General features: G+C 47.9%; 4 protein-coding genes across 4 annotated transcripts; 2 read left to right on the forward strand and 2 right to left on the reverse strand.

Annotated features, from left to right (window-relative positions):
* Nucleotides 1–253: 253 nt before the first annotated feature.
* On the forward strand, nt 254–2,432 carry N7447_006422 (TFIIB-type zinc finger domain-containing protein; the record flags this gene model as incomplete). Its single annotated transcript, XM_057230684.1, has 7 exons — nt 254–358; nt 437–527; nt 582–691; nt 746–1,002; nt 1,072–1,177; nt 1,240–1,378; nt 1,435–2,432. 7 exons carry the CDS (start codon nt 254–256, stop codon nt 2,430–2,432), a joined length of 1,806 nt encoding a protein of 601 aa, XP_057085774.1.
* Nucleotides 2,433–4,182: 1,750 nt separating this feature from the next.
* N7447_006423 (Yip1 family protein) lies at nt 4,183–5,233 on the reverse strand (the record flags this gene model as incomplete). Its single annotated transcript, XM_057230685.1, has 4 exons — nt 4,183–4,267; nt 4,319–5,024; nt 5,087–5,138; nt 5,189–5,233. The coding sequence occupies 4 exons, from the start codon at nt 5,231–5,233 to the stop codon at nt 4,183–4,185; spliced, it is 888 nt and encodes a 295-aa protein (XP_057085775.1).
* Nucleotides 5,234–5,526: 293 nt separating this feature from the next.
* Nucleotides 5,527–6,879, reverse strand: N7447_006424 (TBC domain-containing protein; the record flags this gene model as incomplete). Its single annotated transcript, XM_057230686.1, has 3 exons — nt 5,527–6,407; nt 6,462–6,593; nt 6,654–6,879. The coding sequence occupies 3 exons, from the start codon at nt 6,877–6,879 to the stop codon at nt 5,527–5,529; spliced, it is 1,239 nt and encodes a 412-aa protein (XP_057085776.1).
* Nucleotides 6,880–8,133: 1,254 nt separating this feature from the next.
* thtA lies at nt 8,134–12,147 on the forward strand (the record flags this gene model as incomplete). Its single annotated transcript, XM_057230687.1, has 5 exons — nt 8,134–8,612; nt 8,671–8,785; nt 8,843–10,427; nt 10,488–10,660; nt 10,714–12,147. The coding sequence occupies 5 exons, from the start codon at nt 8,134–8,136 to the stop codon at nt 12,145–12,147; spliced, it is 3,786 nt and encodes a 1,261-aa protein (XP_057085777.1).
* Between the last annotated feature and the right edge of the window lie 135 nt (nt 12,148–12,282).

The raw sequence follows: 12,282 nt of genomic DNA on the forward strand, positions 1-12,282 counted from the left end.
AGAGCATAATTAGATCCTCACACAAAATATACACAAGTGTAACTCTAGACAAAACCCCCAGTAAACACAATAAAAAGAAGTGCATAGAACCAGTTCAATCATCTGAGTCCATCAATCACAGCGCGCGCGCATTGCGGGACGTGTGGAGCGACAAAATCGGCGGTCACTGGGATTTGAGGCAGAAAAAAAAGTCCCGCCATGTCGGTATACCAACCCTTCCTTATCAAACCAAGCATGAACAAATCACTTGGGGATGGACTACGTTACCCGAGGGGTCTGCGGTCAAGAAGGTTGCCGTGAGACCCGATACAATCTCGACAATGGACTTTGGTACTGTCGACGCGGTCATTTGCAGGAGGTATGACGTCCATCGGGTTTTTTTTAAACCATATTCACATCATCAAATGTCAAGTACACAGCTAATTTGGTTATGTAGGGTGTACAAGTTGCAGAAGATGCGGATGATTTCGGAAATTTAGGCAAAACACATCGCCTGAAGAGAGAAACCAGAGAGAAGGCCAGCAAAAGTATGAAATTAGCAGTTTGAACATTGGTTCTTTTCGCTGACTTTTGTCAAAAAGCACTTCGCGGCCGTCCAGCCTACACGCTTTTCTTGCAAATCTACCAGCTTATCCTTTGGAAACAATGTGATGTATTGGTTCATGAACATGGGTTCCCAGAGGAACTTGAGGTGTGTGCATATGTTGCTTCATGTGTCCAGAAACAAAAGCTCAATATAAATTAGGTCATTGTTCGCGATCTTTGGGCTCTTCGTCTACAGGATTTTGAAATGAAAATCACTGAAGCTACTGAAGATGACGATGATGATACCGAAGCTGAACTGTTCAGCTCGCAACCCGCAGGAAACGATGAATCTGACGGTATCGGGTTTAAACCAAACTCCAGGTATCTTGAATGGCCTCGTCTGATTGATTCCGTTGCACTGTGTTATCTCGCAGCGTTTTTGATGCGGCTTCCTGTTTGTGTCGCTGATTTTCACGAGTATGTATATCGTTCCCTCTATGCAATCCCGGTCGTTGCTTCTAGGATAGGCATACTCACATCTTACAGTATGATAATGCAGCAGAAGATCCCCTACGCCCGAGTCCTGGCAAATGTCCCTCGGGAAATGAGGGATAGGCTTCCGCCAGAACTGACTGCGATCCTTGAAGTCAATGTGAGTGCTGAGTGACTCTAGAACCTTTTTTGGGGGGTCGCCCTTGACTAATTTTAACAAAGACAATCCCCGATGCCCCGCGGTTCCACCGGAGTATCCTGGCAGTAGTGATGTTCTATCAGCGCCGATTTGAAATGGAACTTCCTCCCTTGAATTCACCCATGGTGCTTTTCCGATTCATCAAGAGATTAGCTTTACCAAGTATGAGAAACAGTTGCCACATTGTTGTCCAGTTGATCTTAGCTAATGAATTTTAGTTGAGGTATATGATGCAACTAGGATCTTGCAAGATCTACTAGGCTTCACGTTTCAGTATCCGACAACAAGTTCATACGATGCCCGAAAAAGAGAACAAATTCTTCCCGACTTGCAATTGATGGCTTTAATCATCATTTCTACGAAACTACTTTTCCCAATCGATGATTTGAAAAAATATCCTACCACGGATAAAGAGCCCGCTACGCAGATCATGGACTGGACCCTATGGGCAACTGCCCAGGACGAGTTCGATCGTGATCAGCAACAATTTGGTGGCAAGATTGGAAAAAAGACCGCCGTTCAGATTACAGACCAAGACGTGTTGAACATGACACCTGCCCAGCTAGACCATTACATGGACTGGTATGAAAGCAGTTGGCTGGATACTTCTAAGGACCCCAGTCACATTGCAGAAATGTTTCCCATCAGCCGAGCAGAACAAGATATCCAACCAAGCGCTACCGCTGCGCCTGAATCACTCTCTAATTCTACCCCTGCCCCTCCACCTGCACCTATCCCTGCTCCTGCTCCTCGTGATGATCCTGATGATCCTCCTCCTGATATAGCAGGAGTAAAGCTCGACCTCTTGCTACAAACGGTCATGCAAACCCTTAGAGCCAGAAGGGTCATCCCTGACGACGAAGACGCCGATCACAGGCGTCCCGGTGAATGGTACCACCGGTATAGATGGGAATCACATCTCAGTGGACCCGCACGGACTCTTTACGAGCTAGCAGCCCAGCAGGCTGCAGTCCCATTGAAAACCCTTGTCCGTGCCGTCACAATTATTGAGTTCAAGATCGCACAGCAAGATGAGGAACGGCAGAACAGAGAGTACTTCGCTGGTCTGGGAACGGAAGGAATGGAGACTGACGACAGCGATGAGGACCACACGTATGGAATGGAAGATTTTGAAGAAGACGTATACGCGGCGGAGTACGAAGATATGGAGGATGATGATCTGATGTCCAATTCAAAGATGTGGCCGACCATCTAGATGTCGAATGAGACGGTCTGTTGTATCATATGAATGGCGTTGGGGCTTTGGGATCATGTATCTGGCGTTTATAGCATTTCATCTCTAGTTCAATTATTTGATTTCCTAAGGTTACGGTGAATTATTGTTATCTTTTCTCGTCGTATTGATAATTTCAGCTGAACTGATGATAAAATGATTTGCTTCATTTGATCAGTAAATACCATCGAGAGTAGAAGACAACCTTCATTTATTTTTAGTATGTAGAACCTCCCCAGGGCTACTATACCTGACGTAGAAGATGTGCTGCCAAGTTATCATTGGTTGGATCGGCCGGGGTTGCTTACATAATGTATAACAAAAACGGGCAACAACTAGGGCTTAGGGTACCCCGATCGGTCCACCTTTGCTAAGCGAGCGAAATCCTCAAATTGACAATCGACAGCTCCGCCTGGAACACAGCGACCGACAGCCGACAACAACGAAAACTCGCAACCAGTACGTTATATACACCCTATTAAACAGCATCTATGCATCGCTATGGACTCAGTGGGCTAACATCGTCTTTTCCGCGCCGTTTCAGTGCAGATGTAGGTCTTTCTAAACCCTCGAATGTCATCGCGAACCACAATCCCGATCGCCGATACGACACGAGCCCATGGAGGAATATGAATATGGACTAATACGGTGCGATATAGTTTCGTCAAGACCCTGACGGGTAAGACCATTACCCTCGATGTCGAGTCGAGCGACACCATCGACAACGTCAAGACCAAGATCCAGGATAAGGAGGGCATTCCCCCTGACCAGCAGCGCCTGATCTTCGCCGGCAAGCAGCTCGAGGATGGCCGCACCCTGAGCGACTACAACATCCAGAAGGTATGAAGCGGAATTCAACATGTGTGATTTGGACCAAAAGTGGGGGCGTTGTGGTATCTCGGGTGGATCGGATCTCCAACATGTTCTTTACCCAGAGATAACTCTGCCCACCCCGGATACGCAAAAGAAGGAACCATCGCTTCACTTTATGGTCTATGGTCTGCGAAATGGGGGAACATTCGCTAACATACGATATCAACTCGCTATAGGAGTCCACCCTTCACCTTGTCCTGCGTCTCCGTGGTGGTATCATTGAGCCTTCCCTCAAGGCCCTTGCCTCCAAGTTCAACTGCGACAAGGCCATCTGCCGCAAGTGCTACGTACGTTCACCCCGACTTCTCTCCGCCTGCGCCCGATACTCGTGAAACCCGCCTTTTGTGGCAAGGCCATCAATCACGTCAACACATGTACTAACTCGGACCCTCTACAGGCTCGTCTCCCTCCCCGTGCCACCAACTGCCGCAAGAAGAAGTGCGGACACACCAACCAGCTCCGCCCCAAGAAGAAGCTCAAGTAAACGACTCGCTCCTCGGTCTTGTGCTCGGTGTGCTGTGGTGCAGATTCCAGAGATGGGGATTGGCTGGACTGCTACATGGAGAGGATTACAAATGGCGTTAGATATGATGATAAAATCAATGCAGCCACAGTCATACTTTTTCTAGTTGGCATCCCTCGACGACCAAGTTGCACTCCATGAAATGAAATGTGTAAAATTCAAAAAGTCGAATTGTTTCACGTCTCCAAATTCCGTCTGCGGTAAATACAGAGTACAATACATGCATGCGTTCGATAACACGACTAGAAAACTTGAGCTGCGACACCTGCTACCTGAGCAAGAATCTATGGAAAGGCCAGTATCTCAGATGAAAGCCAACGGTCCATCCTCTCCCGCTTATGCCCGGAACATCCCTTTCTTGTCGTCATCCTTATCATCGTGATCCTTGTCCTTGTTCTTCTTGGAGACGGGGCTCCCGTGGCTAGTCGATATGTCAGTTTCAAGGTCAATTCGTTTCTCGGACACAACTTACGCAAAGAAAAGCACCTTGATAGCAATAGCCAGTGCTGCATGTAGCACAACAACCAAGATCAAGAGGATCTTGCTAGCCTTGGCGTCAGTAGCATTCAAGACCGGGTACAAGTTCCGCAGAAGGAAGAAGACAGTCCAAGCAAAGCCAACGCCAACAAGCGCCCAGTTAAGCGCAGTTAACGGACTCCAGCTGACTAGCGCAACGGCAATCCAGACCAAATTGGAGTATCCATACAGAGCCCAGCACTCAATAAGGTCAGCCGTGGAGCTGCCGAACCAACGCAGCGCACCCCACAGGGCAATAGGCAAGATGCCCGTGTACCCATAGATCAGACCAGCCGCGCCTGATAGCAACGTAAAATCGTACTCGAAGTGCTCATCGTCATTGTTTGACAGCCATTGTGAGATAGTGCCCGTCAAAAACAGGATAACCACCACCGTAGTCGCGATCCAGATCGGTCCGTACAGGTCTGCGTTGCCCTCTAGCACATCGAGGAAGTTGGTGCGCGGGTACAGCGTCGCCACACAGCGGCGGAAGACCTCGTTCGTGTCGACGTCGAAAAATCGCTCGTAATAGTGCAGTGACCACCAGCTGTGCTTGGTCGGCGTGCCGCCAGGGGACCGGTCACGGCGACGCGATGACCCGCCGCCCAGGAACGGGGCGGAGTCGCCTTGGACTTTGGTGTTTCTTTGATCGTTTTCAAAATCTGAGTTGTAGGATTACTTAGTTAGAGAGCTGGATTAGGCCGGTGCGCTTGGGGAAACTCACTAGAGGGGTGGAATTCCAGGTCTTCTTGCAGGTCGGTATGGCCCAGGTCGCCCTGCTGATTTGTTAGTTGAAATGATATATTGGTCATTCGAATGTTATTACCTCTGCATCCACATCTACTACGACATCGTAGCCTCGGTTCGCCATGGTGGTTGGTTTTGAGGTAAGCCGTAGGAAGGGAGTTGTTTAAGTGTACACATCAGCTTCCGCAGATAAAGCCACGCGCTCAAGCCACAACTGTGGGTACCACTCGCCCTGGTGTCATACACGACCATATTATTTTTGCTATAATAGACTGGATTTTCATTATATATGAATCCTTTAGTTGACATATTCAGATATAAGGGTTTTTATTATGGTTCTATCGTTTTTTTCCTCATTATCATACACATGCAATTGCATCAAGCATCCATGATACCTGAGTGCACATTACTCGAAGATTAAACCCACTTTTGAATCGCCCTTTGAATCCAGGCAACATAAGACCAAATCGAGGTGTCGAGTCCCCTTTTGCGGATGTAGAAAGATGCTGCTCCAACCAATATAGCCAACGCCACAGAGCCCACGGAGCGACGGTGGCTCCACAAGAAATCCAGAGCTCGTTTCCTACGCTCTTCGCTCCGAATCTGTTGAGACTGCTTTTTAAACAAGTATATCGCGTCCTCTGCGGTGTACTTGCTATGTAGGTCCCGTGAAGTTTTGAGCACGCTGCACCAAGGAATATGTTTCCAGGCTCCAAGCGGCAAAGACTCCGGCGGGTGGTCCTCAAAAAGCCGTGCCGCATGCAGAATGTGTCCGTCCAGATCAAGTGGACATGGCAGCTTGGAAAGCGTAAAGTGAAGCATCTCGGGCTCATTCGCTGGAATTTCCAGCAGTTCTTTCTTCCTAGACAGGATCATTGCGGCAAAGAGGTAGATTGCAACCACAGGTTCCCGAGCCAAAAGAAAGTCGAAAAGTCGTGAAATATTGCTGTACTCCTGAATATCATGGGCGTATAGTGTCAGTGTAGCGGCGAGAGCAAAGAATGGTTCAATGTTGCCAAGGTGCCGTCTTAGCTCAGGGTCTGTTGTCTCGATGATTGCAGGAATGAGATGAAGATGTTTCACAGCTGGGGATAGCGATGGAAGCATGTAGTCACGTATGCGGAAAAGAGATATCTGTGCGACTGCTGACACAGCTTGCTTCTCGCCCAGTACCAAAAGAAGAACTTGGACTATATCGTGATACCCTTGGAAATAACAAAGCATGGGGTATTCCCTTAGTACTTGGGTGATTAGGTTGGATAGCTGCTGTTTCTTTTTCAGCATTTCCTCCTCAGGAGCTAGATTCTATTAACATCCAGACTCATATTTCACGGGGAGCTCTGATAGCATACCTTTTGGGTAGTAGACAAAAGACCGGTTGACGTCGAGCTCTACCTGTTCCTCATCGGCATGTCGTAAAAGCTCAGTATTTCGGACCGTATCAAATTGTTGCCTTTGTTCGTCGCATTGTAACAAAATAGGCCCTATTCATCGGTTAGGCGGGACCATATGTATGTGCACCTTCTCTCGACATAGTCACTCACAGGCTATCTGTCTCAAGTCATCTTCGAGTAACCCGCCTTCAGAAGTTGCGTGCACAGCTAAGGCTTCCACGTCGCGCGCTGCACATGCTTTGCGGATGGCTCTCGCCTTTTCCGCTCGAGCAATCTGATGTGCCTCTTCATTCGAATTGAAGTTTTTGGAAGAGCTTGGCGATGCAGATATATCCTCAAAGCTGGAATTAATCTCTTCCTTTCCGGTATCTTCCATCCTGTCTGCTAAGATATTGCCTAACCAGATCAAGCAGCTAATATGCACACACAGGAAAAGACAAAATTCCAGCTCAATTTATTTCTCAATCTGAACGAAGGAAATCCAGGCTGGGAGTTCTGAATTTAGCTCAACAATATCGAGAGGTCGATCGGATATAGATCGATTAGAGCTCTTTCACCGGACAACGAAATGACGTGTCCAGAACAATGATTCACCGCCAATTATGTGAGAGAATGGATTTAACCTTCACGACTGAGGTCTCTTTGAATGTGAACTGATGAAGCTCTAGACACATATACCCAAACGTCCACGGGTGTAAGTCTGAAGTCGAAGGCGGGCACCCGGAGTCCCACTTCACAGCCTTAGGCACCGATCGGCAGCCGCGACATGTTTTCGCCGATAACAACATTCGCTCTGTGCTAGGCTTAGGCGCAACGCTCCGATCTAATAGCTTTGCGCTATTCATCGCGAGACCTTGAACTCATATAGCTGTGTGTCGTGCTATACGCCCTTAGAAGTCTGCGGTTTCTAGGGTTGTGAAATCCCACTGACGGGCGGTGATTGCATAGCTCCGAAGTTGACTTGCTCTTCGAGTTATCCGCCAGTGACAAGTGCTAGCTCTATGGTGAGGCCTCGCTTCCTAGAGCTTGGAAATTAATGGAGCTTGTGGCAAATATTTGCATAAATTCGAGTGCCGTTACTGCTATATAGCGTTCAGGCAAGCTGTAAGTCTCAGATTGATATTTGTCCCTCATACGTCGGGTGCATTGGTTGATAAAGATACTACAGGGCTTGTCTGGGACACACTTGCCTGTGAAATTATTTACAACCACCTGTACTCCCTCTAGGTCGAGTTGTGCATCGGACATCCATAGCCAGTATCGCATGCAGTCGATGCATCAAACGCGTTGAGATATTCCACCCTTTGAAGTATGAAGAGAAGCAGAGCTTGCAAATTCCGAATGAAATTGCCCTGTTTCTTGAATACAGAAATTCACTGGGAATTTGGTTCATTCAATCCGATATTGGGGCTTGTTGCGCCTCAGGCCATTGCCTGATCGCCTCTTGATACTGCCTATTGCCCAGTTTCCTTCCTCATTTCCGTGCAACTTCGCCTTCCAATCTTTTTCATCCATCTCTCTCTTCGAGTTCATATCTCTCTACCCTGCTTCACGCCTTTGGCTTTTGAATCATTTGCTCGTTTATATTAATCTGTTTTGGGTCGCTTGTGAAACCCCTCCAATTACTGCAATGCCTGATAACCAGCACAAGACGCGCTCGACGCATCTGGCTGGACTGCTTACCCAGCCATTGATCCCCAGTCCTGTCATCAACTGGATCCTTCCAGCACGTCTTCGAGATAAACACCACAACGATGTTGTTTTCATCGGAGAACGACGAATTCAAATCAAGGAAGCCCTGCCCAGTGGTCATCTTCAAGATGTTGTCGAAAAATCGGATCTTGAAGGCTCGCTTATTGGGGCGAAAGTCATCAATGTAAGCACCCAATTGCCTTGGGAAACTCAGGCTCCATCAAGTTCGATGGTCCACCCTTACGACCAAAACAATTTACCTCCTCAAATTCTTTTTCTTGCTATGGACTCAAATGAGCTCCTTTTCATGTACTGCTCAGAAATGGGAGATGGCCCATTTGTTTCCTACAATCGAGCTCTGCCCCGTGATATCAACATAGCCGACAAGTATGGCAGACATATTGCTGTTGATCCCAAGTAAGTATCACCCATTGCTGGCTCACTTCGATTGACGAAAGCTTACACCATGTTTAAGATCGCGTGCGGTCGCAGTCAGCGCGTCGCGTAATTTCTTCGGTGTCTTGTGGTTAAAATCCCCCGGCGAACTCCAGATGCAAATGGCTCAGGGGAAGTTGAACCCAATTTCAAGTGTATGTGCTCACGACTATTTATCTATCATGTGCCCTGTATTAACAATATCCAAACAGGAGAGCTTCTTCCAACTGGATGGCGACATACTGTTCATGGAATTTCTGTACCCGAAAGACAACAATGATAAACGAGTCATTCTACTTCTTATTGTCCATAAGCGTGGCACAACACGGTCTATGGTATTTGAATGGGATGGAGTCAATGTATCCAACCGCATGACTCCAAAACGCACCTCAACTAGTCTGCCTCAGCAAGACCAGTTGCCGAGCATGGTCATCCCTTTGGCCAAAGAATCGTCCTACCTCCTAGTCACGACAAATTCCATGGCAATGTACACACCCAATTCCTCGTCTCGTCCGATGCGATACCCGCCGATCATTCCCGATGCCGAATCATCCGAAGCTGGACTGTGGACTCGCTGGGCCAGACCTTCGCGGAACTGGATTTACAGTCAGAGGTACGATGGAATCTTCCTCTGTCAAGAAAAAGGCTGGATCTATTATCTCGAGTTTGGCAACGATGGTGAACTCGAAACACAAACTTCTCTGGGTCAACTCCACTGCGATGTTGATACGGCATTTGATATTCTTGATATGGGCCATGAAGGTGGTGACTTTATTCTGGCTGCTGGAAGCCAGGGTGATGGTGGGTTATTTGTCCAGGAAGCACGGGATCACCCCAGGTGTGTTCAGCGATTCCTCAACTGGGCACCAGTTCCCGATGCAGTTGTTATTCCATCAGTCTCCCCAGGCAGCCCCTTCAAACGTAATCTGTCTCGTGATCGCGATCGACTCTTTGTCTGCTCAACATCTGCTTCAGGCAATGGGGCTATTACCGAGCTTCGACATGGCGTTGAGGCTCAGATTGGAGTTGCGGCTACACTGGGTGGATTTTCCAGCATACGTGGTATGTGGGCTGTGTCACTCGGTACTAAGGATTCAATATACCTGGTGGCCTCTGATCCGCTCTCCTCATTGCTTCTTCATACAACTCCAGATATGAGAGATGGCATTACTGCTCTTGAGGACGATACAGGCTTGGATGTCCAACAGACCTTGGCAATGGACTGTACACCTTCAGGTGCTATTGTTCGGGTCACAGAAAGAGCTGTGCACTTTTTCGTCCCTGCTGATTTCTCTCTCAACACCTCGATTCAACATGATCCCCTTGTATTTGTCACAGCAGCTCTTGTGGATGGCCCAAGTTCCACTGTTATCATGACTACAAGAACTAAAGAGGGGAATTTTCTCCATTTTCTTCGGATAATCACGACTGAAGGACGTGTCACTCTATCTAATCATGAGGCTCCATACCCGCTCCAAAAAGAGCCCATTTGTATCTCCCACCAGAATTGGGGAAAAATTGGATTCATTTTCCTGGGCACCGGTGATGGCACAGTGCTATCATTCGAGGTTGACAACGAGACTGGTGGAGTCAGACAACATGCCGACACTCTTATTTCAACCAACACTGAAGACGACATATCCAAAACGATTGAAAGCCTCGCTGTTATCAGGGCTCCCTCAGGCGGTGGAATGCACCCGTTCCTTTTCTGTGGACTGCGAAGTGGCATACTTGTTCCGTTCGAGATAGATACAGATGCTGTCAATTTCCGCGGTGACCCTGTCTTCGGTTTCAGATGTAAGTCGTCTTTAGTTCAAAATATTGGTCACTTTCATTAACACGATACCTTCTCTTCAGGTTTGAAGCAAAGAGTGCCACGCCGTTATGGGAAAACATCACTCAATCTCAAAGCCCACAATACATTTGCGTTGTTCACATGCGGAGATGATTTCTGGCGTGTGTCATATGCCCCGGGTGGCAATGACTGTGACTATTTCCTGTCTCGTGTTTGGGTCACAGATCAAAACTGCGTAAGTCACAACCCATCCTGTCCTTTTGGGCTTTGTCCTAATATTCAGGCCAGCCCGCATATTCTCCCACCAGATTCAATAGCTTTGATCTTGTCGACGTAAGAGATCAAGTGTCTGGGATTGCAGCTACATACATGTTTTGTTTTGCAGATGGTCAGCTCCTGGTATGCTCTCTGAATCAAGAAGCAAAGGCCGTTCCTCGACGCATCGACATTCCCGGAAACCCCAGCAAGCTCACCTATTCCAGACATCTCCAGAGTCTCATTGTTTCATATTCTGTCGTTCAGAACGGAAACCAAGCAAGGCCTCTCGATATTTCTCGCACGGCATGTATCGAGTTTGTGGACCCAGACACACAGTTACCAGTAGCCCCTAACGATGTGGACATGGTTGCTCAAGGCCTTCTCCCTTGGAGGCCACATGGAGTTTCTGGTGAGAAAATCACATGTATTCTGGACTGGATGCCACACAAGGATGGTAACGAATACCATCTTATCGCAGTTGGAACTTCGGTCAACCTGCCTCATCAACCCAATAACCGCCAAGGTCGATTGATGCTCATACAAGCATCTCGGGATGGCAACTCTCCTGGGCAGATCACCTGCATTGACAAGCACACGCAATGGTTTAAGGACCCAATCTATGCGATGGCAGCTTACGACGATAGCGTGATTGTTGCCTCTGGGAAAAGATTTTTCACGGTTACCTCACGAAACTCTAGAACAAAATGGAATCGAAATATCACCGCGCTTCTCCCGTCCCCAGCTGTCGCGATGACGGTGGTAGGAACCATGATCTACATCACCAGCTCGAGACATTCCGTTTTGACCTACGCTATTGTAAACGGGGATATCCTACCAAGTGGTTTCGATTCAGTCGCACGCGATGGCTTGTCACACGCTTTGATGCCCGGGTTTGGAATTGAACCGGATCGCATTTTAGTGAGTAGCCGAGGTGGAGCTGCCCGCGTTTTCACAATCAAGACGCACAACCCACCAGTTGACCTTGTGCCTTGTCCGGTGGCCGATCTTCCTGTCTCATTGATCAAGGTCACTAAAGGCTGCAAATCTCCAGCTTCGCTGATGGCCCACAGCACCTATTATGGCTTTGGCATCAATGGATCTGTTTATCGGCTCTTGGCCCTTCATGCGAAGGAATGCCGCCTTCTTCAACTTCTGCTCAACTTCTGCCTTAGGGATGAGGTCATTTGTCCCTCCCTGTCCCGCAGACATCGCTACCTTGATGCAATCTCCCAGGTTGAAAACAGCATGCATATCGATGGTACCATTCTGGCTCGCCTTGTGAGTCGCGACTCGACATACCTGGATAAGGTTCTTTTGGCATGCGACAGGAATCAGTTCAAGGACCTGACTCCTGAAACAGTGAAAATATTCATTCGTGCAATTGAGGACACGCTTAAAGTTGAAGTCAATCATACCCAGGCTCTCTTCACCTGGCTTCGGAGGGTGCTACATATTGAAATTTAATGTCAAGGGGATTCAACCGGGGAGAAGTGTGAGGAGCAAGCTTGGAACTACATACTCCATAGCCCTGGAGATGTTTCTATGCCATCCATGGATAGCTCAGATTAAAATGTTAGTAGTAATGTTCGAAGTTCCTTT

Source organism: Penicillium robsamsonii (assembly GCF_028829455.1).
Source record: "Penicillium robsamsonii strain IBT 29466 chromosome Unknown utg000003l_segment0_segment0, whole genome shotgun sequence".
In the NCBI taxonomy this organism is placed as follows: Eukaryota; Fungi; Ascomycota; class Eurotiomycetes; order Eurotiales; family Aspergillaceae; genus Penicillium; species Penicillium robsamsonii.